The following is a 26,569-nucleotide window of genomic DNA, read 5'->3' as shown; positions in this document are numbered from 1 at the left end:
GACCCTCGCAAGCATGTGCTCTCTCATGGCAGATAAGGACATGCTGCGTAGTGTAGTATTTCCCACATTCCCTACCCTGAAATGGACCCTCGCAAGCATGTGCTCTCTCATGGCAGATAAGGACATGCTGCGTAGTGTAGTATTTCCCACATTCCCTACCCTGAAATGGACCCTCGCAAGCATGTGCTCTCTCATGGCAGATAAGGACATGCTGCGTAGTGTAGTATTTCCCACATTCCCTACCCTGAAATGGACCCTCGCAAGCATGTGCTCTCTCATGGCAGATAAGGACATGCTGCGTAGTTTAGTATTTCCCACATTCCCTATCCTGAAATGGACCCTCGCATGCATGTTTTGTCTGGTGCCCATTTAGGTTATTTATCTTACTGATGAGGTTTCCCACCTGTATGTGTTCTTAGGTGACGAATAAGATCCCTGTTCAGAATGAAACTCTTACCACATTCAGTGCACTTATGAGGTTTCTCGCCTGTATGTGAGAACTGATGGTAAATGAGACCTTCCTGCCGACTGAACCTTTTCCCACATTCAGTACACTCATGAGGTTTCTCCCCTGTATGTGTTCTCTGGTGACGAATAAGATCCCTGTTCAAAATGAAACTCTTACCACATTCAGTGCACTTATGAGGTTTCTCGCCTGTATGTGAGAACTGGTGGTAAATGAGACCTTCCTGTCGACAGAACATTTCCCCACATTCTGTGCACTCATGAGGTTTCTCACCTGTATGAGTTCTCTGGTGGCAAATAAGATCTCCCTTCTGAATAAAGCATTTCCCACATTCAGTACACTGATGAGGTTTCTCTCCTGTATGTGTTCTCTGGTGAAAAATAAGACTTCCCTTCTGAATAAAGCATTTCCCGCATTCCATACACTGATGAGGTTTTTCTCCTGTATGTGAGAACTGATGATAAATAAGATCTCCCTTGTGACTGAAAGCTTTCCCACATTCAGTGCACTCATGAGGTTTCTCACCTGTATGTGCTCTCTGGTGTCGAGTAAGCAGTGGCTTCTGAGCAAACCTTTTCCCACATTCAGTGCAATGATAAGGTTTCTCACCTGTATGCGTTCTCTGGTGCAGAGTAAGATACCCCTTCCGAGCAAACCTTTTCCCACATTCAGTGCACTCATGAGGTTTCTCACCTGTATGAGTTCTTTGGTGACGAATAAGATCCCCCTTCATAATAAAATTCTTACCACATTCAGTGCACTTATGAGGTTTCTCGCCTGTATGTGTTCTCTGGTGTCGAATAAGATCTGTCTTCGTAATTAATCTCTTTTCGCATTCAGTGCACTTGTGAGGTTTCTCACCTGTATGTGTTCTCTGGTGGATAGTAAGCTTTCCCTTGCTAGCAAATCCTTTCCCACATTCAGTGCACTTATAAGGTTGCCCACCTGTATGCGTTCTCTGGGGGCAGGTAAGCTGTTGCTTGGTAGCAAATCCTTTCCCACATATGGTGCAGTCATGTGGTTTCTCACCTGTATGTTTTCGCTGGTGCAGAGCAAGCTGCCCTTTCCTAGCAAATCCTTTCCCACATTCAGTGCACTCACCTGTATGTGTCCTGTGGTGCAGAGCAAGCTGTCCCTTCTGAGCAAATCCTTTCCCACGTTCAGTGCACTCAAGATATTTGTCACCTGTATGTGTTCTCTGGTGGCAGGTAAATTGCCCCTTCTCAGAACACCCTTCCTCACATTCAGTGCACTCATGAGGTTTCTCACCTGAATGTGTCCTCTGGGGGGAAATAAGCATATCTTTATTCCCAAATTCAGTGCGCTGGTAAGGTTTTTCACCCATATTTTGCCAGATTATTTTGTCAGGTTGATTAATTCCACTGAACCTTTTCCCAGATTCAACGGGCAGATGAGCTTTCCCATGTGTAGGACTTTTCTGGTGACAGAGAGATGTTTCTTCTGGCCGAAGATTTTAAAATACTCGGTGCATGGATACTGTTTGACCATTTACAGGTGTTTCGCAAAATCTCAAACTAATCTCAAATTCAGAACGTCTATAAAATAGCACTCGTTTGTGTTCTCTCAGGAATAGGCACAAGAAACAGTCTTGTCTTACTGCACATCAAGCAATGTTGCTATTATTGCTCTGAAATGCTGGATATGTATTGTAGCTGTGTTGCTGGATGCTACCACACGTGTGTTGAATGAATGAAACCCAGCAAGTATTCTATAGGCTTCTCAATCTCAACTCATGAATAATCTAAAAAGAAATTTGGACCACAAACGTGTCTGCTCCTAAGATGTTAGGAAATTGCACATTGTATCAATGAAGGTTGGCACTGCATTAGTCCAGACAATTTAACAATCAATCTTGTTATGTTTTTGGGACATCAATCACCTATTGAAGTAAAAGGAGAAACACATTATTAGTTTCAGCATGTTCACAGTCGCAGGCATCACTAACAGGCCAACTGGGTCTCAAATATAACATTATTAGCTTCCTGTTTTAGCCTTTTTCTGCTTAGCAATCCACTATTAATAAGCTGCTCTTATTTCCAATTAGTGATTTAGGCATTGATAAGCGTGGGTATTCTAGTGTAAATATTGCTTTTTGTTTTAATAACAGTAGATTTCAGCTGTTCAGTTGTCATTGCCACTGTTTATTCAATGGTTTCAATTTCCAAATATTGCAGTGCTTACATCAAATTCAATGTTCACAGTCATCCTCTTGCTTTCAAATGCGTCAACTTTGCTTATTGCTCAATCCACAATTGGTCCTTCTTACATCTTTTTTTCATAAGAAAAATGTGTCTTTCTTTTTGGTCTAGTCTTTAATAATCCTCATCCTCTTTAAGTTTGTTTTTCAAAAGTTCTTATCCTCAATAATCCTTGACATGTGTGTCGCCACAATTTTGGCTTCAAAGAAGGCCATGTATGTTACAAATGGAAAGGACATTCTTATGTCAGCTTGTAAAAGGGGGGGTACACCCACACTTATCAATGCCTGCCCCTCAGTATTAGTGATGTGCATTACTTAATTACTCACATAGTAACTATTAAGACTGTGAAGTGCCATCTAATGGATATAGGCCCCCCTCATAGCTGTCGGAGTAGTGGCTCTCGAATGATAAAATGTAATAGAGGTGATATGTGATTCATTTTCATACAGGACCGTTCAGTAGCCAAAAACATGTAGAAAAACAAATCATACAGCCTGGGTGAAGAATACATTTCATGTGGATATTTTAATCATCAGGACAATGCATATATTTTTCTACCATTTTATGTTGTCAGTAATGTACATGAAATCTCGCAATTTCCCGATACAAACAATAAGGGCAGGTGAGCTGACACTGGGTGAGCAGACACTAGGTGAGCAGTTTTACCACCAATCAGGCACCTCGCTTGACCAGTCTATTATGTCATTAGTGATGACCTCCTCGTAACCTTTGTGGCAAATGTATATTGCACCGAACACAAATGTATAACCAACAGCACTATTGAAGAATAAAAGGGCTGAATTGAGATTTAAAGAACAAACACCAGTCTCTTCCAACAGTGAGATAGCAGCACATTTAAACATTGGGGGTCATTCCGACCCTGTCAGTAGGGGGTTAACGGCACAGGTAAGGATGCTGCTGCCTTTGACCCACTACTGCCACATTCCAAGGTCTGACCAGCCGTCCTTAGCGCGACCCATTAAGGGACCATGAAGCTAATAACGGGCCCGCAATTTGCGGGCCCGTTATTAGCTCCTTCCCCATTTCCATTGACCCCTATCGGGGGTCAAATGGGAATGGGAATGGTTTTCTGAATGGGGACTTAACGGGTCCTCCAAGGTTCGAATGACTCGGTAAATCCCCATTCAGAGATACGTGACCCGGACCCAGGTTTGAAGGCAGCCATGGTGCTGGTAGCACCATGGCTACCTACAAACTCGGAATGACCCCCATTGACTTTAAACCCAAATAAACTCCAAACAAATCAATCTCCCCCATAATTCACAGAATGATCAAGTGTGTATCAGACTGATAGAATTACACAGACAGACAGTCCATAAGCTACAGCTTCTGAGACAGAGTTTCTATGAGAAAGGAGATAAGGCTGAAGCACTGTTGGCAGCCAGATTGCGTGACCAACGAGCTGAGCGGAGGGTTTTGGAAATAGAGAACAGAGGGGACTCTCACGCTGCAACAAATGTAGAGATTCGCGAAGCCTTCGCCACATTCTATGAGGCGTTATATAGATCGGAGGTTCAACCTGGCTTAACCGGGACTGATGATTACTCATACTCTGTTGAAATGCCAAAACTCTCATATGACGAATCCCTCAGCTTTGAAAGCCTGATAACTGAGGACGAAGTTAAAAACGCGATTAAGAAGCTGTCACTGGGCAAGGCTCCAGGGAAGGATGGCTACAGATCCTTGATACTGGGAGAGCCCCGGACTCCTTGGTTTGAGCTCCTGTCTCAGTAATCCCCAAAGAGGGAAGGGACCCTAAGCAATGTGGATCATACCGTCACATATCACTGTTAAACGTGGACGCCAAGATATACACTAGACTCCTTGCGGCCCGACTGAAGAAATGTATGCCACGCCCAATACATGTGGATCAGGTTGGTTTTATACTGGGTAGACAGGGAGCCGACACTATGAGGAAGACCCTACACTTGATTAACGCATCCCAAAATATGATCAGCGACCCTGCCCTTCTGTCGGTTGACGCGGAGAAGGCATTAGACAGGGTTGAATGGGGCTTTTTGATGGCGGTCCTCTGCAAAGAAGGGATAGGCTCGAAATTCAGGGGAGGGATTCAGGCAGTGTATACATCCCCTAAAGCCTCTGTCTTTGTGAATGGGGAATACTCCAGCTGGTTTGAGCTAGGTAGGGGAACACGACACGGATGCCCTCTCTCAGCCATACTATCTGTGCTCTCTTTAGAACCCTTAGCCCAGAAATTAAGGAACGATCATTGGGTGGAGGGACTGTGACTAGGAGAAATTGAATACAAGGTAGCTCTGTATGCAGATGACCTACTTCTACACATCCTGAATCCCACATCCTCTATAGGCCAAGTCAATTTTGTTTCCCGTGCATGAAACTACACAGGCAGATGTGGATAGACTTCCCCAGTTAGGCCTCATGGTGGAAAATGTTAAGCTTAAATATCTGGGCATACAGGTCACAAGGGATATCAACAAACTCTACAAGGCCAATTTTCCCCCTTTTCTCCTACGGGTTCATGCCGATCTTGCTAAGTGGGAAAAACTGACAAGGGGCCTCATTACAACCCTGGCGGAACGGGTTAACGGGACCCGCTAAAGGAGGCGGACCCGTTAAACCCGTTCCGCCACATTCCGAGGTCTCCTCGCGGGATCCCGTAAGGACACCCGGGGAGGGCGCGTGTGTGTGTGTGTGTGTGTGTATATATATATATATATATATATATATATATATATATATAGCTAATGACCATGTAACTAAGTAACTAAGCTTTGTACTGTAACAAGTGCCACAATGTCATCGGGCTGTTATATAAATACAAATAAAACAAACAAAACCAGGCGTTGTTACCGGGTCCTGCGATGGGAAGAGGGAGCAAATAACGGGTCACTCGTAATCGGCCCGTTGTTTGCTCCCTCTCCAATTCCCATTCAGCTCTATGGGGGCTAAAATGGGGAAGGTCCGGGCCCAGGTTCCTGGAGGGAGGAATTACCGGGCCCTCCGAACTCGGAATGGCCCAGTAATTCCACGTGATCTGCTGATTTAACACCGGACGGTCCTGCAACTCCTGTCTGTGGTTCCATTTGGACACGGTAAGTGTTGCTTTGGTTCTCCCCTGGGTGATATCCCTTTTGTAATTACGCATTAATTGTGATTTAAAATAAGTGAATCTCTTTTTGGAACCCCCACACACTTTCCCTGACTTGTGTCGCTGTCCCATTTCTGTGACAGAAATCACAGGAAACCCCCCTCTCTCCACTACTCCATCCTGATGAAGGCCTGTAAAGATTGGATATTACTGCAGCCGTTTATAGCCGAAACACAGTTGTGTTGACTTTTTATCGTCGGTGTTTGAACCTATCCACTTTGCAATTGTCGTGCTCGATAGCACTATGTACTGTTTGTTATAGTGCCCATGTGTTCCTTCTATGGTGTCAGCGCTTGCACTTATTGTCTAAATACTTGCCCACGGGATTGTCCTTGGTTGAGCGTCACCTCCATCATTTCATGACCTTTCTCTCTGTTGTAAATCAAGTTTCCCTGTGATTGTATTTGATTTGAAAATTCATCATATTGTGATGACAATGAAATTGTTTGCTGGTAGTAACCATTGCTAAAAAGGTGTGCATTCACTAAAGGGGTGTGTGTGTTGTTTGATTCCTTGACCCTGTTCATTTGTGTGCTATAATGTTTACCTACCTGGGTAGAACAGGGCCGTAACCAGGAGCCCTATTGATTATAATCATTTGGTTTGCGGTCCATTGGCCCTTATCAAGGAAGGGTTGGAGAGTGCTCCCTCCCTCAAGCCAGCGAGAATCACTGACTTTGTGTTAGGTCTCCGAAGCAGAATGGCACAAATGATGACAGAAGATTCAGATAACTTGAAAGCAGGTCAGGCTCTGGTGAAGCATTGGCATGACCAGAAGGCCAACATGGTGGAGCTTACTCCAGACCAGCTAGTTCTAGTTATGGTACCTACAAGGCATATGGCCTTACAGGACAAATGGATTGGACCCTTCAAGGTTGTGGGCAAACTTGGAGAGGTCATTTATTTAGTGGACCCTAGAGTCTATCACACTAACCGACTAAAGGCCTATGTTTCCAGACCAGAACTAGGAGCTTTGCATTTAGAATCTGATCAGGAGGCGAGTGAACCTCTGCTTGCCCTTCTCAGGGGACAACCTTTAGATGGAAAAATAGATGGAGTTAATCTCTCTTCGGATCTGACTCTGCACGAACAGGAAGAGTGCTAAATTCTGTTGAAGCAGTTTGCCTTCCTGTTTTCACTAACACAAGGCTTGACCCCTTAGGTCAGCCTGATATACTCACTGGTGACCGTCTCCCTGTTAAAAGTAGGGGTTATGAGATTCCAAAATGGCGGCCGACCTGAGCAGACGTGCTTGACCGGAGCTCCATCTGCCTGCTCGAGGCCGCAACAAAAAAGAACGACAAAAAGCAGAGCCATGGTCCCAGGGGAGCTCGGAACCTGGTGAACAACAGCTGGAGGAATCAACACATGCAGTGAACTGTCCCAGGAAAGAAGCAGCATCATATTAGCGATTCCCGCCTATCCAGCGACCAAAGTAATTGAGAGGAATCCACCGCACGCTTCCCGAGTCCGGCGGGATCAGACCGTGCAACAGTAAGAAGGCGGCCCCCTCACCAGCAACGAGAGCTATCCAGAACCGCCACTTGTCAGGAGATCCAGCGTCCCATCAGCGCCACCCGTCAGGATGGACTGAGGCCGGAACGAAAGCGGAGCCCAGCAGAGCCGCCGAGGAGCCCAACGGGCAGACTAGCTCTGTGCAGAGACAGGACCCCCAGGATGAAGCAAGAATACCCGGGGAGAAACGCAGTCGGAGAGAGGAGGGGACGCCATCCAGGTCGCGCACCATGCCCAGCGGCATACAGAGGTCCCGGGAGAGAGACGGCCCAGCCCATGAAAGCAGGGTCACCCGGAGAGAGCCCAAAAAGAGAAGGTGGCAAACCAGAGACCAGGCTCCACGCCCATACAACTTCAGCTGCAGATAACAAAGCGGTATAAGGCACAAGGCGGCAATTGCACCTGAGGCCCCAGCAGAGAATCCACCGGGGAGAAGGAACAATCAAGCCAGATTCAGAGAGAGGAAGCACCAGCCAGAGGCCTGTACATGACTCCTACGAGAAACCACATAAAGAAGCCGGTGAGGTGAGAAGGAGGCACGGGAGGGGCACACAAAGGGGATGAATTATACATACAACAGCCCCGGCATTACCCGCGGTGGGTTCCTAATAAGGAAGGAGGCTCCCCCCTCCCAGCACAAAACAAGACCCCTGGAGCGGGAAGCAGGGACAAACAAGAGAGGCCTACGCCGGGGACAAGAGGGCACCACAAACCCACACCCAGAGGCACTTGTCGGGGGCAAGGGAGCAGCAGCATAACCGCAAAAGCCACCCATCCAGTGACCGAAGTAATAGAGAGGAATCCACCGCGCGATTCCCGAGTCCGGTGGGATCAGACCACGTAACAGTAAGAAGGCAGCCCCCTCGCCAACAAAGCGGTCTAAGGCGCAAAGTGACAATCGCACTCGAGGGCCCAGTAGAGAGTCCAGCAGGGAGAAGGAAGCACCACGCCGTAATCGGAAAGGCAGGGCCTGCCAGAGGCCTCCACACGACTCCGACAAAAACCACCGGTGAGGTGAGGAGGAGGCACGGGAGGCCCTACAAGGAGGACGAATAATACACACAGCATAACCCACAGAGAGTCCCAAATAAGAAAAGGAGGTACCCCCCCTCCCAACACTAAACAAGGCAAGCGGGAAACCCGCAGCGGGAAGCAGGGACAAATAAGAAAAGCCCTTGCTGGGGACAAGAGGGCACCATTAATCTATGCCCAGATGCCCTAGTCGGGGGCAAAGGAGCAGGGACAAACAGCAGACATCCCCATCGACTAACGCCCCCCCCTCCAGGACAAAACAAGACAAGCGGAGCCCCTGGACCGGAAGTCAAGGATAACCAAGAGAGGCCGCCGCCAGGGACAAGAGGCTACCACTAGCTAACACACAAAAAGCCTGCGCTGGGGGAAAAGGAGCGGGGGCAAGCAGCAGACCCCCGCCCCCCATAAATCAAGAATCACAAAGCCAGCCGCAGCAAACCCCACTCAGAACCAAACTTCCCTGGAAAGGCGAAACTACAACCATACCCCCCTGAGGGGACTCTAGGAGCAGGGGGGATGTCATAGCTACCACAAAATAGGGAGAAGCCCACAATAGAAACTCAGAGAAAAAACCAAAGCCAACGGACCACGAACATACCAGATTAGCACACATGTCCAAATCCAGGGGCAGGCAAGCACAACCCTCGGTCACCAAGCAGAAACAAGACCAGAATTTGGAGCGTCTCTGGGGAACAAACGTGTCGATAAGCCAGAAGAACACTGCTCAAATAGAAAAAGGCGAAAGAAACCAGGTGGAGGACGAGAACACCGACATGACCACCAAATAAGACATGAAGGAATGGTTTAAAGAATTTCAAGAACAATTCATGGCCTCCATGCACACCCAATTTGAGACGATGAAGGGAGAAATGAAGCAGGCGGTGCAGGAGCTGAAAATAGACATAGGTAATCTGGAGGAACGTACAGACATCATGGAGAAAACGGTGCAGAATTTGGATGAAGAAACACAACAGCACGCAGAAGTACAGGAGAGGCTGGCAAGACTTTCCACTATCTGGAAATCCAATGCGAGGAACTAGAAAAATCGATCCTGCAGATCCAACATACGAATAAAAAATATGGCATAGATTATCTAAGACAAAGGGCCTCATTACACGGTAGGCGGTGGACCAAGGTGCTATTAGCGCCTTGGTCCATGCCGGTAAAATACCGGCACTGCCTTGGAGGAAAGGGGAATTACCGCCCTATTCCAAGGTTGGCGGGGCGGTAATTCCCCCTTCCTCCATTGCCCTTCCCATTCCCATTTTTGCCCAATAGGGCATAATGGGAATGGGGAAGGTGCTAATTACGGTACCGCAAATTGCGGTACCGTATTTAGCACCCTGGTCCCTTTGCAGGTCGGTTTTTAACGCCTGCTAAAAAGCAGGCATTAAAGTACCAACCCGCAAAGGGACCTCGAAATCAGGCGGTAAGGGTTAACGGTCACCGGTACCATTACCGGTGACCGTTAAACCTTACCGCCTTCCGTGTAATGAGGCCCAAAGCCCTCAAACAGGCAGTGCAACAGGTCTTCAGAGACATTTTAGAGGAGCAGGAAGAAGCAGTAATCCAAATTGATAGGATACATAGAGTGGCCCCACGCCGCTTGGGAGAACCCGGTGCTCACCCCAGAGATGTCCTGATCACAATGGTGTCGTACCCACAAAAAGAACAGATCCTGCGGAAAGCTCGGACGTTGGATCACATAAGGATGAATGGGACAGAAATACAACTCTTCCAAGATCTGGCACAGACCACTGTCCAAAAATGCAGGGAGATGTCCCAAATAACAAAAGAACTGACAGCGAGACAAATCGATATAAATGGACGTTCCCCTTCGGCCTTCTAATCACATGGGAGGGGAAACAACATAGGATCACCACGTGTGAGGAAGGAGAACGGATCATGAATCTACATGAGCAGGAGGGGTCCCAAAACAACGGCAGGGAACATATGCAAGGAAAAAGAGCTCCAAGAGGTTGGACCTCTATGAGCACAAAATCTAGACGCCCCACAGAGACACCAAGACACAAATAACGGACGGAAACCTCAAGCACAAAACAAGAACAAAATGACCACCAGAACTCCAACAGGAAACACAGAGGGCCTCATTACGACCCAGGCGGTAAGGGGTTTACGGCAGCGTTAACAGCGCCGACCCTTACCGCCTGAGTACGAGGTCCCTTAGCGCCATGGCGCTTTTAACACCTGCTTTTAGCAGGTGTTAAAATCCATGGCGCTAAGGGACCATGGAGTTAATTACGCCACCGTAATTTACGGTGGCGTAATTAACGCCTTCCCCACTCCCATTATGCCCTATGGGGCAAAAATGGGAATGGGGAAGGGTAAATGGGGATTGGGGACTTACCGCCCCGCCAAGGTCGGAATGGGGCGGTAAGTCCGCCAACCACCATGGCGTAAACGTAGTTTACGCCATGGTGGTAAAGTCACGGCCCAGGCGGTAACTTACCGCCTTGGTCGTAATGAGGCCCAGAATCTAAGAGGCGACCACTGGCAGACACACAGCAGCGGCGAGCTGGGACCATACAGGAATCCCAAGAGACTTTTAATGAGGTTTAGGACTCCTCACGCCACTGTTACTCCCGAGTTCGAGAGGGCATGGCGCAAAGGGCTCCACGCCCAAGCGATCATAGGGCCCAGAGCCCTCCTCAGGGAAGTTACAAGGGGAAGGGATGAGGGGGGGGGAGTTGGGGAACACAAAGGGGGGAGTGGAAGAACAAAGGAGGAGGACAAGGAGCAATCCCAGAGGGGGGTAAGGGAACCCACCGGCACACATCAAAGACTCCACGATAGACCAAACTAAAGGAGACATAGGGCCTCATTACACGGACGGCGGTGGACCAAGGTGCTTTTAGCACCTTGGTCCATGCCGGTAAAATACCGGCACCGCCTTGGTGGAAAGGGGAATTATCGCCCTATTCCAAGGTTGGTGGGGCAGTAATTCCCCCTTCCCCCATTGCCCTTCCCCATTCCCATTTTTGCCCCATAGGGCATAATGGGAATGGGGAAGGTGCTAATTACGGCACCGCAAATTGCGGTACCGTAATTAGCTCCCTGGTCCCTTTGCGGGTTGGTTTTTAACGCCTGCAAAAAGCAGGCGTTAAATTCTCCAACCCGCAAAGGGACCTCGTAGTAAGGCAGTAAGGGTTAACGGTCACCGGTACCATTAACGGTGACCGTTAACCCTTACCGCCGTCCGTGTAATGAGGCCCATAGAATCATAAAAAGAAAAACAACAGGATGGGGCTGAAAATCCTGACACATAACATCAGAGGACTAAACTCCCCAGTCAAAAGAAAAAAAGTAGAACACCAGCTACAGAAGGGAAAATACGACATATGCTACAAGAGACGCATATACAGAAAAAGAATAAAGGGAAAAACAGCCTGAAAAGATACAGCAGAACAATTCAAGCAAACGATGGGGAAAAGAAAAAAAGGATTGCTGATAGCATTCACCGACTCTCTCAATGTCCAAATTCGAGAAACCCTAGAAGACAAGCAAGGAAGATTCTTAGCAGCGAAAATTCAAATCGAGAACCGACCTCTGACTCTCGCAACAGTATACGCCCCAAACATGGGCCAGGACGGCTACATGAAAGACACGTTGAATAAACTAGAACATTTCTCACAAGAAGAGATGATTTTGGCCGGGGATTTCAATTTGGCCTGGAACGCCAGAGAAGATCGATCGAACCCCAATCTCTCACACCAGGGATCTCCATCACAATCGCTAAAGAACACAATGCAAAAAAAAGCACTTGAAGACGCCTGGCAAAAAATCAGAGGCTCGTCACCGGGGTTCACATATCATTCCCACGTGCACGGCACAAGCTCCAGAATCAACTATATCTGGGCATCCGTGAGTCTTCTAGGAAAGATACAAGAAGTTGAGACGGGCCCCATATCGATATCAGACCATGCCCCATATGGATTTCACTCCCAGCCCTCCGCACACAATCGGGCCTATGGCGATGGACTCTACCAAGAGAAGTCATACAAGATCCCGTTATGCAGGAGACAATCAGAGGACACATAGTAGATTATTTCAAACAAAACAACACCCCAGAAGTGGCGAAAGTCACGATATGAGAAGCTTTCAAAGCGGTAATGAGGGGACATTTGATTGCACTCAAAGCACAGAGGGACAGACAATCCTGCAAATGGGAATAAGAACTAGAAAACAACCTAGCGAAGATAAGAGAGGAAATGACAAATAATCACACCTTGAAACTAACGAGAGCCTACAGACATATACAGGGTCAGTTGGAAGCCATCCGAACCAAAAGAGCAGAGAACCAATTGCTGCACTTGAAGCACTGGTATGCAATGAAAGCAAATAGAGCGGATAAACCCCTGGCGAGACAACTGAAAGGAAAGCAACAAAGGCAAACAGTGAAGGCTCTGAGAGATAACGACGACCAATTGAGAACACAAACGAAGGCCATAACAGAAATCTTTAGAGACTACTACCAAAAACTATATACATCAGACAAAGCTAAGGCGATAGACCAGATAAACTACCTAAATGACATGAATCTCCCAATCATTACACCAGAGGAGAATTCACGACTCAACGAAACAATTACGGCAGAGGAAGTAACAAAGATGATAAGAGACCTACCTTAAAAACAAAGCCCCGGGACCGGACGGCTACACAGCCATCTTCTATAAAACCTATGCGGGCTCCCTTATCCGAGTCCTCACAGAGCTCTTCAACACATTTAAGGACACGTCCAACATCACAAGCTCAATGAATGAGTCAAAAATCCTGGTCTTCCACAAGAAAGGGAAAAACCCAGAGACACCAGGCTCATATCGACCCATACCTCTAATAAACCTAGATGCCAAACTATATACCAAAATATTAGCTAACAGACTTATACTGCTGCTTCCCAAACTGATACACCAGGATCAGTCAGGGTTCATCTCCAACAGAACAACTCACGACAATATAAGAAGAATGGCCCATCTGACCATGAAGGTGGGGATCACAAACACCCCTGCTGCCTTAGTGGCGATAGACGCGGAAAAAGCGTTTGACCGAGTGGTGTGGTCCATACTCTTGCATATCTTGGGGAAACTCGGCTTCGGCGAAACATTCATCAAAATGATATGAGCCAACTATAACTCACCCAAAGCCAGAATCGCGGTGAACGGGGAGCTTTCAGACACAATAAGAATAGAAAGAGGCACAAAAGCAGGGATGTCCCCTAACCCCACTCCTATACGCTATATTCCTGGAGCCGATGCTGATGAAAATAAGAAATAAACCCGAAAACAAAGGCATTACAATGGGAAGAATAATCCACAAAACAGCAGCCAATGCGGACGACATGACAATAGTCCTGGCGGAACCGGCAGTTACACTAACCCCTCTCATACAAGCGATCGATGACTACGGATTTGTTTCGGGCCTAACGATAAACAAGCAAAAGTCAGAGCTAATGGTACTGGCGGGAGACGAACAGGAAATCCATAAGAGAGCAGGGGAGATGCAACTGGGGGTGGCAGAAGAAGGGGTAAGATACCTTGGGGTCACGCTCACCAATACAATCAAAGGCCTATATGCAAGGAATTACCCGACCCTTATAGACAAGCTGAGAAAAGATCTGGAAAGATGGAATCCACTCTCTATCACATGGGGGGCAGAATTACAGTTATAAAAATGACAATCCTGCCCAGGCTATTATACCATTTCCAGGCAATCCCCATGAAAATCCCTCCCACGTTCTTTAAAACGCTAACCAAAATGATAAACAAATACATATGGCAGAACAAAACCCAGAGACTCTCCAACATAGCACTAACAACCACAAAGTACATGGGGGGCATGGCACTTCCACATTTTCGAAAATACTATGAGGCAGCACAGATGTGGGTCTTAAAAGAATGGATCCCCAACAAATCCGAGAAGACATGGGTAGCACAAGACAGGGCGGTGGCAAGGAAAACCCTACAGCATCTGTTATGGATAGCATAAGTGAGATCATGAGTGCTTCGCTGGAAATATGGAACAGGGCGACAAAGAAACACTGATCATAAATCCAGCCCCCTTCATGCCAATGTTTGAAAACCCGGAATTTCAACCGGGCACAGAGAAAGGGACATTCCAGAAATGGATAGAATCGGAATGCACAAAAGTGGGGAACATGTACGAAGATAAACAGATTAGAACATTCACGGAATGCTGTGCACTTCTCGATCCCACGGAAAAAGATAGATACAAATATGAACAACTACACCACTGGCTTTCTACCCCAAGGATAAGTCAGGCGGCAACAAGACATCTCACTCCATTCGAGACATATATTATGTCACACCCAGGAGACAATAAATGTGTCTCAACAGTGTACAAATTAATAAACGCCCAGGCAGAAGACACAAAATGGCTTTAAATGAAGAGGTGGGAAACAACACCGAGGAGAGAGATCTCGAGAGAACAGTGGGTTTATGTCTGGCAAATAATCCCCAAATGGACTTGGGCGATCCAGACCAGAGAAGCATGGACAAAGATAATGATCCAAAGGCATTATACACCAGAAAGATTACACAGAATGTACAACACTAAACAAAATAAATGCTGGCGGGATGGCGACGCAGAGGGCGCATGGAGGCACATCTGGTGGGACTGCCCGAAACTACAAAATTTCTGGACGGAAATAAAAACCCAAATGCAAGGGATGTTTAAAGGAGCGGAAAACCTAAAAGAAGAGGTATGGATGTGCGGCATGTGGGATCCCCGAGATAAGTCGATGACAAAGACTCAGAAGAGAAACTTCATGGGTCTCCTTACCGCCGCCTGGCTAACAATAGCCCAAAGAAGGAAACAGAAATCACCGCCATCCACGATAGATTGGCTACATAGAGTTTGGCTATTCATAGTAATGGAGCACATAACCTATAACATTTAAGGGGCCCGGCAAAACTATCACACTGGGGGCTGGTCCTAGAATATCTACAAAGTGATTACATGCTAGAATGGTGCCCACACAAAATTAGAATTTTAGACATGTTTACATGAGGAGACAAGACCCGAAGGACATACCCTCTAAAAGATATACAATTACCACCGGTGAAGTGAGAGTGGGTGGGGGGGATAAGGGATGGAAGGGGAAGGGACAATGTTGTAGTCCCACTGTTTCTGTTTTAAACAATGCAATAAAAACAATTTAAAAAGAAAAGCAGGGGTTACAGAGTATCAGACCATGTAAGAACTCAGATAAAGGAAGAGGTCAAGAAGATGCTGGATCTCGGGGTAATAGAGCCAGCTACAAGTCCATGGGCTAGTGCAGTTGCACTAGTGCCAAAGGTAGGATCATGGATTATAGAGCTCTTAATGCAGTCACCACGACTGATACCCATCCTTTACCAAGGACAGATGTGCTGGTGGACAAACTTGGTTCAGCCAAGTACCTCAGCACATTTGACCCAACATCAGGCTATTGGCAAATAGCTTGGACAGACCATGCCAACGAGAAAATTGCGTTTTCAACCCCAGGAGGAGGTTATGCCTTTTGGACTATAAAATGCACCTGCTACATTCCAAAGGATGGTGAATCGTGTTCTGAATGGGATGGAGGACTTCTGCATGGCATACTTGGATGACATTGCAGTGTTCAGCCCTACTTGGGAAGAACATCTTGACCATATGTTTTGCAGGCTCTTGAACAGGCCCAACTGACCATAAAGGCTAGCAAATATCAGATTGGTCAGAGTAAAGTGGTCTACCTTCGACATGAGGGAGGAGGAGGTGAAATAAGGCCATTGTCTAGCAAGGTACAAGCTTTACAAGACTGGGCCACCCCTAAGACTCAAACCCAGGAGTGGGTTTTCTCCATTCTAAAGGTACTGTAAACCTAAGAGGACGTACCTCTTGTTGTGCAGCCTTGCTTGTTCTCAGTTGGGAATTGTCTTGGTTGCCTTGCAGAGTTGCTTGCATCTGTGCCTTAAACAAGTCTAAACAGCTTGTGGCCTTTCAAGTGCTCTTTATTTCCACAAACTCTTTTGAAAATGTGTGCAAGACATTTACTCACCTATCCGAAGATCTTCAACTTCTCTAGACTTTGCACAATTAACAGTAGATTGCCTGATTCCCTGAAAGACTCTTCTACCTCCAACTAGCTGCATTTACCTTTCCCCAGGAAAGGGTTAATTCACTTTGCATTGGAGGGTTTTAAAAGTACTTACCAGTTTATGGAATGTTGTGTTAACCTATGTTTTCTTCCTATATCTAACCTTTGCACAAAACAGTATTGCTCTAAATGTACCAGTGATAAATCAATCTCCACAGTGTCCTAGCTATTTAAGTCACCTCAGGGTGTAGGAAGTGTCTGTGTGCTATCCCCAATGGTTATCAACTGATTTAAATCAACTGAAAGTGTGTTTTGAAGTATACTTAAAAGTTACATGTGATTTGCTTCCTTCTGGAGAAGGCTTATATAACCGGGCCTCATTATGAGTCTGCTGGTCCGGTAACAACGGTGCTGGTAAGCTACTGCGAGCGGGTGCCGTTCAGCCTGCCAGGTCTGACCTGGCGGGCAGAACGGCACCCGCTCGCAGAACTTGACGGTTGCATCGGCACCAATCCCGAATGGTAACGGTGCATCCGTCCTCCACATTCCCATTGAGTCCAATGGGACTGGAATGGGAATGGGGAATAATTTATTCTGGCACCCTGCAATGGGGAATTACCGGGACTGTCGGGGCTGTTATGCCTCAGTGAGTCCCCATTGCCGGGCGCCAGAACAGAAATGACTCCGGCGGCAGCCGTGCCATTTTTACCGTCATGGCTACCGCCGGACTCATAATGAGGCCCATCTGTTAAATTAATAATTATTTAATCAAGAAACCTTAAGTGTAAGTGTTTATTTGAATACCTGCTACTGTGAAACTCTATTACAAACTTACTGTTCAAATTGACCCCTCTTGAGATAAGCCTGGCGGTTCGGCCACACTACCAACCTGTGTAGTTCAGACTTATACCAAAGGTTGGGCCGCTATTGCCAGGAGGTCAAGGTTATGGTAGTGCACCCAAAGGGTACTGCATACAATCTTGCCTAACGGTAGAATGAAGGGGACGGAAGCCAGACTGAAAACGAGGAAGAAAAGGATCAGTGACCAAGGATGAAATCTGAGAGTACACATGATGCTCTAGTAGAGAGATAGGGTAGAAGGGGTTAGGACGGATTTTAGAAACAATGAGAGGATTAGCTGTGGGGTTTTTCAAGATAGGAATAATAGTTGCGTGCTTAAAGAACATAGGAAAAACAGAGGTAGAAAGAGAAGAAACAAGGTAAGGTATAAGAAGAGGGTAAACCTTAGGTATAAGAGCAGATGGAATTGGATCGATAGGAGTGGCAGTGGGATGGGCTTTGGCTAACAAGAGAAGTACATCTCTGTTGGAAACAGGGGCAAAGCTAGAAATGAAAACAGAAGGGGTGGGGGAGAAGGAGGTAAAGTGGTTGGGGGAAGAGAGGCTTCAATGTCTTGACGAAGAGAAAGAACTTTTGAAGAAAAGTTAGCAAAATCAAAGGCAGACAGGGTCGAGTTAAGAGAGTGATCAGGAGAGTGAGGGGAGTGCAACCGTGTAAGAGTTTGAAAAAGATGCCTGGGGTGGGTAGATTGGGTGTGAAGAAGATCATAAAAGTAGGCACGCTTTGCAGAGATTGGACAATTGTCGTAGAGAGTGTGGTAGGAGAAATAGGAAGAGTGATTAGATGCAGTTTTTGATTTGCGCCAGTGCCTCAAGTCGGCGAACAAGCCATGCTACACCATGAGGCTACTAATCTGAGTTATGTATCTATGCTGGGGTAGATGTATCTGCTCTGAGTCCTACATCTATACTACAACCCGTACACCTGCTGCGTACCTATCAGTAGCACAGATCCTGTACCTATGCTAGAACACAAATACTCTCATTGTGGAATGCTTATGTTGCGCTTGAAAAGCCATCTGTTCATTATTCTGTGTCCAGCATAGATGAGGGGGACACAGAGAAAGCTGTTTTTTTTATTGCAACCAGATCAGTTTGTCAAGCTATGGGTTGTGTCAGAGGCGAAGGGGGGGGGGCAGAGATTCTGGGATAGCTATATTTGGCCTGGATGGTAAGGCACATTTGTCTGTACCAACCCCTAAAAAATGATTTTTTTCAAAATTACATTTTAATCAATGTATATGGATAATGTGCTTTGAAATACACATTTTTACCCACATTTAAAGTCTTGTTAAGGGGCTGGGATTGCTTCTTATGCTTCTATATTCGTTGTGACATGGGGCCACTTTGAGAACCTTTTCCAGGGCTACTTATGGTTCGTAGTCGAGCGCATGGCACGAGGGGAGGAAGAAGAGTAGAGAAATGGAAGAGGCAACAGGGAGGGCACGGGCAGGCAGGGCAGGAGACATGATGCCTAATAAACAAATAGCAGTGTGTACAGAGAGACATACATATATTGCAGCAGTTATTTAGAGGGACATACATATATCACAGCACCTGTTTACCTTTTATGGTCTGTGCTTCTTACTTTTGCTAAACACGATGACACACCAATAATGTATTCAACCCTGTGGAAAGCAAACATTATACAATTAATTCATCTTCATACTGCAAGCATTTATATGATGGAGAAAATATATAATCAAAATGTCCAAAGAAAGAGCTGCGTATCTCATCCTCCACCCTCATAACCCACCCTCTACCACATACACAGGAGAAATGCTTAATAGAAGGTTTGCGTAGGAAAAGCAGAGACAAGTCAACATTTCTCCTAAAAAAAACTCCCTTTGCACTACAAGGGTGTGGAATAGCCATACTGCTTCGTTTTCACCATACAGCATTTGAGATGTAAATGAGCAAGAGAGAGGGCAAGAAGCCTCAGGAATAAAACCACTGCTCAGAACTTCGCAGAGTGACTGAGGATACCCGAGCTGCATCTTCACCAGCAAAGCCGGACTACAGGGCTGGTAAACAGACATACTCAGTGCTGAGAACAGGCCCTGTGCCTATCCTGGGGTAGATGTACCTGCTCTGTGTCCTACATCTCTAATAAAGAAAGTAAACCAGCCTTGATGCCTGCCATTATTAGATCAAGCCTTGAGCCTATGCTGGGGTAGATGTACCTGCCCTGTGTCCTGTATCTATACTAAAGGTAGTAAACCAGCCTCGTGCCTGCTATTATCAGATCAGGCCTTGAGCCTATGCTGGAGTAGATGTACCTGCTCTGTGTCCTGCATCTATAATAAGATAGTAAACCAGCCTCGTGCCTGCTATTATTAGATCAGGCCTTGAGCCTATGCTCTGGTAGATGTACCTGCTCTGTGTCCTGCATCTATAATAAAGGTAGTAAGCCAGCCTCGTGCCTGCTATTATTAGATCAGGCCTTGAGCCTATGCAGGGTAGATGTACATGCTCTGTGTCCTACATCTATACTAAAGGTAGTAAGCCATCCTCGTGCCTGCTACTATTAGATAAGGCATTGAGCCTATGCTGGGGTACATGTACCTACTCTGTGTCCTGCATCTATGATAAAGGTAGTCAGCCAGCCTTATGCCTGCTATTACTAGATCAGGCCCTGAGCCTATGCTGGGCTAGATGTATCTGCTCTGTGTTCTACATCTGTACTAAAAGGTAGAAAACCAGCCTCGTGCCTGCTATTATTAGATCAGGCCTTGAGCCTATGCTGGGGTAGATGTACCTGCTCTGTGTCCTGCATCTATAATAAAGGTAGTAAGCCAGCCTCGTGCCTGCTATTATTAGATCAGGCCTTGAGCCTATGATGGGGTAGATGTACCTGCCCTGTGTCCTGCATCTATACTAAAGGAGGTAAACCAGCCTTGTGCCTGCTATTATTAGATCAGGCCTTGAGCCTATGACGGGGTAGATGTACCTGCCCTGTGTCCTGCATCTATACTAAAGGAGGTAAACCAGCCTTGTGCCTGCTAGTATTAGATCAGGCCTTGAGCCTATGCTGGGGTAGATGTACCTGCTCTGTGTCATGCATCTATACTAAAGGTGGTAAGCCAGCCTCGTGCCTGCTATTATTAGATCAGGCCTTGAGCCTATGCTGGGGCAGATGTACCTGCCCTGTGTCCTGCATCTATACTAAAAGGCAGTAAGCCAGCCTTGTGCCTGCTATTATTAGATCAGGCCTTGAGCCTATGCTGGGGTAGATGTACCTGCTCTGTGTCCTGCATCTATAATAAAGGTAGTAAGCCAGCCTCGTGCCTGCTTTTATTAGATCAGGCTTTGAGCCTATGCTGGGGTAGATGTACCTGCTCTGTGTCCTGCATCTGTAATAAAGGTAGTAAACCAGCCTTGTGCCTGCTATTATTAGATCAGGCCTTGAGCCTATGATGGGGTAGATGTACCTGCCCTGTGTCCTGCATCTATACTAAAGGAGGTAAACCAGCCTTGTGCCTGCTATTATTAGATCAGGCCTTGAGCCTATGCTGGGGTAGATGTACCTGCTCTGTGTCATGCATCTATACTAAAGGTGGTAAGCCAGCCTCGTGCCTGCTATTATTAGATCACGCCTTGAGCCTATGCTGGGGCAGATGCACCTGCCCTGTGTCCTGCATCTATAATAAAGGTAGTAAACCAGCCTCGTGCGTGCTATTATTAGATCAGGCCTTGAGCATATGCTGGGGTAGATGTACCTGCCGTGTGTCCTGCATCTATACTAAAAGGCAGTAAGCCAGTCTTGTGCCTGCTATTATTAGATCAGGCCTTGAGCCTATGCTGGGGTAGATGTACCTGCATCTATACTAAAGGTAGTAAACCAGCCTTGTGCCTGCTATTATTATATCAGGCCTTGAGCCTATGCTGGGGTACATGTACCTACTCTGTGTCCTGCATCTATGCTAAAGGTAGTAAGCCAGCCTCGTGCCTGCTATTACTAGATCAGGCCCTGAGCCGATGCTGGGCTAGATGTATCTGCTCTGTGTTCTACATCTGTACTAAAAGGTAGAAAACCAGCCTCGTGCCTGCTATTATTAGATGAGGCTTTGAGCCTATGCTGGGGTAGATGTACCTGCTCTGTGTCATGCATCTATACTAAAGGTGGTAAGCCAGCCTCGTGCCTGCTATTATTAGAACACGCCTTCAGCCTATGCTGGGGCAGATGCACCTGCCCTGTGTCCTGCATCTATACTAAAGGCAGTAAGCCATCCTCGTGCCTGCTACTATTAGATCAGGCATTGAGCCTTTGCTGGGGTAGATGTACCTGCCCTGTGTCCTGCATCTATAAAAAAGGTAGTAAACCAGCCTCGTGCCTGCTATTTTTAGATCAGGCCTTGAGCCTATGCTGGGGTAGATATACCTGCCCTGTGTCCTACATCTTGACTAAAGGCAGTAAACCAGTCTCGTGCCTGCTATTAGATCAGGCCTTGAGCCTATGCTGGGGTAGATGTACCTTCTCTGAGACCTGCATCTATAATAAGGTAGTAAACCAGCCTCGTGCCTGCTATTATTAGATCAAACCTTGAGCCTATGCTGGGGTAGATGTACCTGCTCTGTGTCATGCATCTATACTAAAGGTAGTAAGCCAGCCTCGTGCCTGCTATTATTAGATCAGGCCTTGAGCCTATGCTGGGGTAGATGTACCTGCTCTGTGTCATGCATCTATACTAAAGGTGGTAAGCCAGCCTCGTGCCTGCTATTATTAGATCACGCCTTGAGCCTATGCTGGGGCAGATGCACCTGCCCTGTGTCCTGCATCTATAATAAAGGTAGTAAACCAGCCTTGTGTCTGCTATTATTAGATCAGGCCTTGAGCATATGCTGGGGTAGATGTACCTGCCCTGTGTCCTGCATCTATACTAAAAGGCAGTAAGCCAGCTTTGTTCCTGCTATTATTAGATCAGGCCTTGAGCCTATGCAGGGTAGATGCACCTGCTCTGTGTCCTACATCTATACTAAAGGTAGTAAGCCATCCTCGTGCCTGCTATTATTAGATCAGGCCTTGAGCCTATGCAGGGTAGATGCACCTGCTCTGTGTCCTACATCTATACTAAAGGTAGTAAGCCATCCTCGTGCCTGCTACTATTAGATCAGGCATTGAGCCTTTGCTGGGGTAGATGTACCTGCCCTGTGTCCTGCATCTATAAAAAATGTAGTAAACCAGTCTCGTGCCTGCTATTTTTAGATCAGGCCTTGAGCCTATGCTGGGGTAGATGTACCTGCCCTGTGTCCTACATCTTGACTAAAGGCAGTAAACCAGCCTCGTGCCTGCTATTATTAGATCAGGCCTTGAGCTTATGCTGGGGTAGATGTACCTGCTCTGTGTCCTGCATCTATAATAAGGTAGTAAACCAGCCTCGTGCCTGCTATTATTAGATCAGGCCTTGAGCCTATGCTGGGGTAGATGTACCTGCTCTGTGTCCTGCATCTATACTAAAGGTAGTAAGCCAGCCTCGTGCCTGCCATTATTAGATCAGGCCTTGAGCCTATGCTGGGGCAGATGTACATGCCCTGTGTCCTGCATCTATAATAAAGGTAGTAAGCCAGCCTCGTGCCTGCTATTATTAGATCAGGCCTTGAGCCTATGCTGGGGTAGATGTACCTGCTCTGTGTCATGCATCTATACTAAAGGTAGTAAGCCAGCCTTGTGCCTGCTATTATTAGATCAGGCCTTGAGCCTATGCTAGGGTAGATGTACCTGCTCTGTGTCATGCATCTATACTAAAGGTAGTAAGCCATCCTCGTGCCTGCTACTATTAGATCAGGCATTGAGCCTTTGCTGGGGTAGATGTACCTGCCCTGTGTCCTGCATCTATAAAAAAGGTAGTAAACCAGCCTCGTGCCTGCTATTATTAGATCAGGCCTTGAGCCTATGCTGGGGTAGATGTACCTGCTCTGTGTCATGCATCTATACTAAAGGTAGTAAGCCAGCCTTGTGCCTGCTATTATTAGATCAGGCCTTGAGCCTATGCTAGGGTAGATGTACCTGCTCTGTGTCATGCATCTATACTAAAGGTAGTAAGCCATCCTCGTGCCTGCTACTATTAGATCAGGCATTGAGCCTTTGCTGGGGTAGATGTACCTGCCCTGTGTCCTGCATCTATAAAAAAGGTAGTAAACCAGCCTCGTGCCTGCTATTTTTAGATCAGGCCTTGAGCCTTTGCTGGGGTAGATGTACCTGCCCTGTGTCCTACATCTTGACTAAAGGCAGTAAACCAGCCTCGTGCCTGCTATTATTAGATCAGGCCTTGAGCCTATGCTGGGGTAGATGTACCTTCTCTGAGACCTGCATCTATAATAAAGGTAGTAAACCAGCCTTGTGCCTGCTATTATTAGATCAGGCCTTGAGCTTATGCTGGGGTAGATGTACCTGCTCGGTGTCCTGCATCTATACTAAAGGTAGTAAACCAGCCTTGTGCCTGCTATTATTAGATCAGGCCTTGAGCCTATGCTCTGGTAGATGTACCTGCCCTGTGTCATGCATCTATACTAAAGGTGGTAAGCCAGCCTCGTGCCTGCTATTATTAGATCAGGCCTTGAGCCTATGCTGGGGTAGATGTACCTGCCCTGTGTCCTGCATCTATACTAAAGGAGGTAAACCAGCCTTGTGCCTGCTATTATTAGATCAGGCCTTGAGCCTATGCTGGGGTAGATGTACCTGCTCTGTGTCATGCATCTATACTAAAGGTGGTAAGCCAGCCTCGTGCCTGCTATTATTAGATCAGGCCTTGAGCCTATGCTGGGGCAGATGTACCTGCCCTGTGTCCTGCATCTATAATAAAGGTAGTAAACCAGCCTCGTGTCTGCTGTTATTAGATCAGGCCTTGAGCATATGCTGGGGTAGATGTACCTGCCCTGTGTCCTGCATCTATACTAAAAGGCAGTAAGCCAGCCTCGTGCCTGCTATTATTAGATGAGGCTTTGAGCCTATGCTGGGGTAGATGTACCTGCTCTGTGTCATGCATCTATACTAAAGGTGGTAAGCCAGCCTCGTGCCTGCTATTATTAGAACACGCCTTCAGCCTATGCTGGGGCAGATGCACCTGCCCTGTGTCCTGCATCTATACTAAAGGCAGTAAGCCATCCTCGTGCCTGCTACTATTAGATCAGGCATTGAGCCTTTGCTGGGGTAGATGTACCTGCCCTGTGTCCTGCATCTATAAAAAAGGTAGTAAACCAGCCTCGTGCCTGCTATTTTTAGATCAGGCCTTGAGCCTATGCTGGGGTAGATATACCTGCCCTGTGTCCTACATCTTGACTAAAGGCAGTAAACCAGTCTCGTGCCTGCTATTAGATCAGGCCTTGAGCCTATGCTGGGGTAGATGTACCTTCTCTGAGACCTGCATCTATAATAAGGTAGTAAACCAGCCTTGTGCCTGCTATTATTAGATCAGGCCTTGAGCCTATGCTGGGGTAGATGTACCTGCTCTGTGTCATGCATCTATACTAAAGGTAGTAAGCCAGCCTCGTGCCTGCTATTATTAGATCAGGCCTTGAGCCTATGCTGGGGTAGATGTACCTGCTCTGTGTCATGCATCTATACTAAAGGTGGTAAGCCAGCCTCGTGCCTGCTATTATTAGATCACGCCTTGAGCCTATGCTGGGGCAGATGCACCTGCCCTGTGTCCTGCATCTATAATAAAGGTAGTAAACCAGCCTTGTGTCTGCTATTATTAGATCAGGCCTTGAGCATATGCTGGGGTAGATGTACCTGCCCTGTGTCCTGCATCTATACTAAAAGGCAGTAAGCCAGCCTTGTGCCTGCTATTATTAGATCAGGCCTTGAGCCTATGCAGGGTAGATGCACCTGCTCTGTGTCCTACATCTATACTAAAGGTAGTAAGCCATCCTCGTGCCTGCTATTATTAGATCAGGCCTTGAGCCTATGCAGGGTAGATGCACCTGCTCTGTGTCCTACATCTATACTAAAGGTAGTAAGCCATCCTCGTGCCTGCTACTATTAGATCAGGCATTGAGCCTTTGCTGGGGTAGATGTACCTGCCCTGTGTCCTGCATCTATAAAAAAGGTAGTAAACCAGTCTCGTGCCTGCTATTTTTAGATCAGGCCTTGAGCCTATGCTGGGGTAGATGTACCTGCCCTGTGTCCTACATCTTGACTAAAGGCAGTAAACCAGCCTCGTGCCTGCTATTATTAGATCAGGCCTTGAGCCTATGCTGGGGTAGATGTACCTTCTCTGAGACCTGCATCTATAATAAGGTAGTAAGCCAGCCTTGTGCCTGCTATTATTAGATCAGGCCTTGAGCCTATGCTGGGGTAGATGTACCTGCTCTGTGTCATGCATCTATACTAAAGGTAGTAAACCAGCCTTGTGCCCGCTATTATTAGATCAGGCCTTGAGCTTATGCTGGGGTAGATGTACCTGCCCTGTGTCCTGCATCTATAATAAAAGGAAGTAAACCAGCCTCGTGCCTGCTATTATTAGATCAGGCCTTGAGCCTATGCTGGGGTAGATGTTCCTGCTCTGTGTCCTGCATCTATACTAAAAGTAGTAAACCAGCCTCGTGCCTGCTATTATTAGATCAGGCCTTGAGCTTATGCTGGGGTAGATGTACCTTCTCTGAGACCTGCATCTATAATAAGGTAGTAAACCAGCCTTGTGCCTGCTATTATTAGATCAGGCCTTGAGCCTATGCTAGGGTAGATGTACCTGCTCTGTGTCATGCATCTATACTAAAGGTAGTAAGCCATCCTCGTGCCTGCTACTATTAGATCAGGCATTGAGCCTTTGCTGGGGTAGATGTACCTGCCCTGTGTCCTGCATCTATAAAAAAAGGTAGTAAACCAGCCTCGTGCCTGCTATTTTTAGATCAGGCCTTGAGCCTTTGCTGGGGTAGATGTACCTGCCCTGTGTCCTACATCTTGACTAAAGGCAGTAAACCAGCCTCGTGCCTGCTATTATTAGATCAGGCCTTGAGCCTATGCTGGGGTAGATGTACCTGCTCTGAGTACTGCATCTATACTAAAGGTAGTAAGCCAGCCTCGTGCCTGCTATTATTAGATCAGGCCTTGAGCTTATGCTGGGGTAGATGTACCTGCTCGGTGTCCTGCATCTATACTAAAGGTAGTAAACCAGCCTTGTGCCTGCTATTATTAGATCAGGCCTTGAGCCTATGCTCTGGTAGATGTACCTGCCCTGTGTCATGCATCTATACTAAAGGTGGTAAGCCAGCCTCGTGCCTGCTATT

General features: G+C 46.9%; 1 protein-coding gene across 2 annotated transcripts in view; it reads right to left on the bottom strand.

Moving 5' to 3' along the window:
- Positions 1-214: 214 nt before the first annotated feature.
- LOC138551451 (zinc finger protein 84-like) overlaps positions 215-26,569 on the bottom strand; it is a 41,240-nt gene continuing 14,885 nt past the window's right edge. For both annotated transcript variants that reach the window (XM_069642487.1, XM_069642488.1), the window contains exons 3-4: positions 18,907-18,969; positions 215-2,366 (exon numbers count right to left, since the gene is read on the bottom strand). In XM_069642487.1, the coding sequence (XP_069498588.1) occupies positions 384-1,811 (1,428 nt within the window). In that variant the 5' untranslated portion in view covers positions 1,812-2,366; positions 18,907-18,969 and the 3' untranslated portion in view covers positions 215-383. The remainder of the gene's footprint in view (positions 2,367-18,906; positions 18,970-26,569) is intronic.

The sequence above is a fragment of the Ambystoma mexicanum genome, chromosome 1q, assembly GCF_040938575.1.
Source record: "Ambystoma mexicanum isolate Mex_15411 chromosome 1q, UKY_AmexF1_1, whole genome shotgun sequence".
NCBI classification, from domain to species: Eukaryota; Metazoa; Chordata; class Amphibia; order Caudata; family Ambystomatidae; genus Ambystoma; species Ambystoma mexicanum.
The sequence above is the reverse complement of the archived record's forward strand: the minus strand, read 5'-3'. Positions and strand labels throughout refer to the sequence as shown.